At 29.1% G+C, this 6,000-nt stretch overlaps 1 protein-coding gene across 1 annotated transcript in view; it reads left to right on the top strand.

Annotated features, from left to right (window-relative positions):
- The first annotated feature begins 438 nt into the window (after positions 1 to 438).
- LOC124360463 (calmodulin) overlaps positions 439 to 6,000 on the top strand; it is a 30,060-nt gene continuing 24,498 nt past the window's right edge. Inside the window, exon 1 of the mRNA XM_046814116.1 lies at positions 439 to 730. Within this exon, the coding sequence (XP_046670072.1) occupies positions 728 to 730 (3 nt within the window). The 5' untranslated portion in view covers positions 439 to 727. The remainder of the gene's footprint in view (positions 731 to 6,000) is intronic.

Below are 6,000 nucleotides of genomic sequence, written 5' to 3'. Positions count from 1 at the left end.
GTATTAAATAAATTTTCAAACAGATAAAATCGATAATTGAGAATACTAGTTTGAATATAAGATTAACTATTGGGTCATTGCCCTGCTTAGTCGAAATCAATTTACACTATAAGTTACATTTCATGTAATAAGAATATATATATCATTTTAAAACACTTAATTTTAAAATTTTCTTTATTTCTGAAATTTTCTAAATATACATAAATGCTGCTTGATAGAGATTAATTATTAAAACAATTAATTCTCTATCGTAACAACATTATCAACATACCGGTCAATGCAAAGCTTTTGCACAGACGCGATTTCTACTGTACACGCCATAGCTTGACGCATTGCAGGTGCGTATCAGCCAATCAGAGACGAGCTTAGTTTGCTTGTTGGAGCCGACAAGGAAGTCTTGTAAACAAGACCGCACCCAGCACCTATAAAGCTCTTTGGCTTGCGCGCAGAAAACGTAATCCACGTCCTGAGTTTGAATTAGAAGGTTGTGTTACTTAGAAGTGTATGAACAGTTAAGTGAGTGCTATCAAGTGATTTTTGTATTTTTACTTTGTTTTAGTGCAGTGAACTAGTTTTTCATACCAGTCGTCGCTCGCGGATGAATACATAACTCTGACGTCACCACCAGCTTCTACTATTCAAAGTATTTTGAGTAGCCGGTGCAGTGGCAGTGTGGCGTTTGTAGTTTTACCGGTCTTGTTTATTAGTCTGTAGTACATCTAACGAAATGGTAAGTTCGTATGTTTAAAATTCAGCATTCTAAGTAACAATTAAGATTACAAGCGTTTAATTTACAAAAGGTTACGGATGATCGAGATTTTTCTGGATATTTTTAGGGTGTGAGTAAGAGTTGGTCGTCCATTATTGCAGTAGCCTATCTTTCTTGCGTTCTAGAAGATACATGACATTTATATCAATTCCTCAATTCTTCATGTGATTTATAATTGTTAACATTTAGTCACAAAATTTAAATAAATTCTTAATAAAATTAAAAATTGTATGTCAACATGGAAAAGATACAGTAAACTAGAGATTTGTAGATTTGTTGAAAGACCTTGGGAGAGGATAGGTGAGGTGGTAGATATGCTATAACTAAAGAGAAACTTGTTGGCCGACGTTGATTTCATAAAAACTTGTCATGTTGAATTTTCTTGTATATTGTAAGCCAGAGCCAACTGATTGATGGCCCACCCTTAGTTTTTCTGATCAAATATATTAGTAGTAGCTTATTGACTAACCTATGCCTACTAAGCATAGAAAAAACATTGGGAACCATTAAATTAGCTGGTTGTCTGAAATTGATTGAAGTTTACATTATCACATAGGTTTTTAGTAGAATAACATCAACTCTAATTATACCGTACTACTGAACATTCTTAAATCTAGTTTCAGTATAGCCTTCTTAAGTTGATGTATTTTTCTATATGTTCTGAAGACAAATACAATATATGACCAAAAACATGAACAATGAAATTAGTTGACATAGTTACTATAGCATGTACCTAGATAGGTATATTTTAAATTCATAGTAACTTTTCCAATTAGCCTAGGTCTATAATAATATTACAAATAAAACTAGTGTATTAATAAATATTAATTCAACAAATTTCTCAAAGAGCAGAGTTTTAAGTGACTTAAGCCTATCTGATCGAAATATAGTGAATGCACAATATATTTGTTCTTATTTAACTTACACTAGCATTAGAGCAATACTTTATGAATATTAATTAGGCTATAAGATTTAAAATCACTGCTACACTTGTTATATACTGAGCCTAGGATTTGTACTTGTGACATGATTTAGTGACAAAATTACAATATGTAATAAATTACTTGATTTCAGCACCAAAACAACTTGAGTAAATGTTTATTATACTGCATGGGAAAACCAATGTCAACAAGCTAGATCACAAATTATTTAACTTTAATTAACAAACGATTTCTAATAATTTATAGTCTCATAATACTCAACTGTAGACAACAAAGGCAGCACTAAAATCAAGTCTCTTTCAAATTTGTTTTGAATAGGCTAGGCATACTATAATGTCAATCTCGGTGTATATCACATCGATTAATAACTAGACGATACCACTTGAAACAAATTCGCCTGGTTATCAAGTGATTTTCACTAGTAGGGTGAATAATACATTACTAGAATATGAAATACGTTATTAACAAATAACTAGATTATAACTTGTTCTTACTAGGCTAAATAACAGGTGGTTGTTTTGGTATATAAACATTGATTAATGAAAAATGTAACATGTCCAACAAAAGAGGTACTTAATTCTCTACATTGTAAAAAACAAGGAACATCATTGTAACATTAAGACATTGTGTAATTATTCAGTCTTATCTCCGATTGTTACTTGCATCATTTTACTGTAAATCACTTTACTAATTTGACTTTTTCCATCGGTCTATTACTGTCTACTCATTCAGTTAAATGTTTTTTAAGTTAACGGGCAATTTGAAGTAGTTACTTAAAAAATATATGTAATCCTATCGAAAATCCTTTCAGGCCATTAAATGAGAAGATCTCTAAAGAATAAAATTTCTATATAATGTGACAGAAACTGCAGATTAATAGGTGTATCGGGATTTCAAAATTATTGTCTTTTGTGATATTAATTTACTTTTTATGTTTCATTATTTAATTTTAATCCAAAATTTCTCATCTTTAGTAGCTAATTTATTCAATTAAATTTTGATTTACAAAGTTACCAATAATTAAAATAACTGATTATTAAAAGTTTGCTATCTAGTGATCATCAAGAAGCATCTGGTCAACACTTCCCACTGCTTCCTTAAATAGTATAGCATATAAGTTATTGTAAGTAGTAAACAAAAAACGACTAACGCAGCACAAGGTATCAGTGTTTAAAATGCTGAAAAAGTATTACATTTTTCAGGGTATTATTCCTTGCCTAGTATTACTGTCTTAAGTCTGCTATAATATCAGAAAATATCAAACTTAATAATGCAAACTTAAACCGATCAGTTAACTATTGATTCAAGGCATCTAACATTAAACTGGACCCTAAATCGACATATTTATAACTGGTAACTACTAATTAAAAATATATAATCTATTTGTTCAGGATGGTTGTATCAAACTTTGCTACAGCTTAACCAAATTTCAGTTTAGATTTTTCTGTAATTCTGAATTAAAAACTATAATTAGGCCTACTGCTAATTCATTGAGAAAAACTTATATACAACAAGATATGTTTTACTTTGTGTTTAGGTTGTCTTTAAAATGTGAATTATATAGAACACACTAAAATTCTGTTAATTTTCAATTTTACACATGCTGTCACATTTCTGTTTGTAACAATGTTTATTCAACATAATGTAAGAAATTTATATTTTTGAAACTTTGTAAAATTAACAAGGTAATGGGCTAGCCTATCTTCTGAGATAAAATCTGTTTTTTTATTTTCTCAAAACTAGTACATATGAAAACTAAGTATCGCACTTACCCCACCTTTAATTTTTTTGATAAATTAATAAACAGCAATAACAATTAGATTTTTATAAGTAATTTATTCCACTTGGTCAAGTTCTGCATTTCTGTATCGAAAACGATGATATAAGACGATGATATAATTAGAATATTCTTTGTTTGAAATTTGTTTTTGACGATAGGATTGTGAAGGAAACAGGATTTTTTCGGACATTTGCCATTGTTAAAGTGATACAAAAAATCAGTATACCTAACACTATGTTTCAAGATCTGCAATCTGATCTCTTCTTGTGGTAAATAACTAATCTTAAACATAATTACAAAGTAGGTTAAAATAAAGAAATCGTACCAGAGCAATTGTGACACGTGTAGCCTAAGTCAGGAATCACAACCACCATGTTGTGTGCTAACTTCACTAACTCTAAAACGTGCACTTAATAAAAAACAAAACAACACTAGTTATTAAAACTGAACTACATACTACAGCTCACAATGAGTCTGCATTCGCCGACTAACTACCTACAATTGAGGGTAACATTTTTTAAATGTTTCCAGTGAAAAATATCATGAACAATTCATTTAGTCCTAATTTCGCCTCTACAAATAAAGACATTTTTCATTTTAAATTCACATGTATATATTATAATGAATTTTTTGTGCTTTATGATTTTAATAATTTGATTTGCCTATATGTGTGTAAAAGTAACCAATTTTTCTTTTAAAAGAAAGGGTAAAGCTTTTAACACTGTAAGTATGTCTAGATAACTTTAAAATGATTGGTGTTTCAACATTTTGCTGATATATTATGATAGAAATCACTAAACAATATTAAATTTTACACTACAATTTTAACTTTTCACTGTACACACATGAACATTTTTCACTTTGTAGTAGTTTATTTTGTAAAAAGCCTTAAACAGTTTTATTTTTAAATTTAGTGGCACTTAACTCTTTGCGTGCAAAAGGAACAAAATGTTCGTCTTACTGCTCAGCAAAGAAGAATCTCAGAGGCACACACCATTGTATTTCTTGACATTTCCACTAAAATATATATACTCAGCAAGTTTATTGTTTTCAATGCAATAATAAAACGTCTTATAGATTGAGCTCAAATGTCCCTTATATTAGTTTTATATGTAAAAGACACTATGTTTTGTGTTTTGTTCACTTAAGAACTGTAAGTGATTGCAAATCAAGTATTTAGGTTTTCTATTTATTAGTTCAATTTTATTTATTTTAAAAATATATAAATGTATACAACTTTTGATTTAGAATTAGCAATTAGTGCAACAAAGAACTGAAATGAGTTCCACTACGGTATCTAATTGTTTTCCTCATTCCATTATATAACCTATACATCACACAAAATGAGGTTCCTAACAGGAAACGTGTAAACTTAAAGAGAAAAACAGTTAGGCGAACTAGTTCAAATCAGATCAACCGTTATGAACAGTGAATTTCCCCTGTTTTAGTTCTCTAAAACCTGAAAGAGAGCATTCAAATCTATCTATTCCATTTCTAGATAACTACTAAAGCGCTGTGTGTATCAGTTTGATAATAATGTTATAAGTTGTGTTTAAACAAATAATTTACATTGAAGTTCTAGTTAAACTCATTTTTTGTAACTTACTAACATGAAGTTGAAACTAAAGAACTTGCATGAACTTTAAGTAAATGGTGATATGGTTAGAATTTTATTGGAAATTTAGATTTTAGAACTACATAAAGTTAAATGAAAAATTAGGTTTTAGGGTCATTCCATGTCAAATTAACCATGATAAAAATGTTTACACCCACTATCTCATTTTGATGAAACTTGGCATGGTTCTTCCATTAATTTGTGTATGTATCCATGCAAAAATGTTTGCTTGTATCTCTTATGGTTTAGATGTTACAAGGAATATTGTGATTTTGATTGTTCGGCCATGAAATACGAAACGCATTTCCTGATGGGGAAAAATGTATATGTTTCTTATTTATCAACCAGTTTAGATGACTTTTTTTATTTGTATATAAAAAGGTTAGGAATAGTTTAAAAAATAGATAAAATAAAAAAAATATTGTCCATTTGGAGTCAATAAAACATTTTAAGGTATAATTTTAAAGATTTTTTAAAAGAAATGCAGGGTTTTAGAAAAAATGAAATATGAAATTCTTCTTTTCTCTGAAACCACATAAAATATTAAAATTAGAAGTTTTTTTTGCTTCATTGTTATTTTTTTATTATAATACCAACGTTTAATATTGCAAAAGAGTTTATTATGAATTGTAAAAAAGTCATTTTTCAACTTACTGTGAAAAAACATGTCATTATTATGATCAGTTCCTGTTTTCTGCCTCTCAACAAAAGGAAGATGTCAACTCCGTTATCATGCATTGTAAATTGGTTTAGATTAGTTTATCATAGCTATGTTACTTGTGTACAAAAGGTAAAAATACTTTTAGCTCATGTTATATGTGGGATTAAAATTTGGTACTATCTTGAAGGATGTTTTTCTTTTTTTACCAGAAGTGCAGGGTAGCATTGACTACCA

The sequence above is a fragment of the Homalodisca vitripennis genome, chromosome 4, assembly GCF_021130785.1.
Source record: "Homalodisca vitripennis isolate AUS2020 chromosome 4, UT_GWSS_2.1, whole genome shotgun sequence".
NCBI lineage: Eukaryota > Metazoa > Arthropoda > Insecta > Hemiptera > Cicadellidae > Homalodisca > Homalodisca vitripennis.
This window is presented reverse-complemented; position numbering and strand designations above follow the sequence as displayed.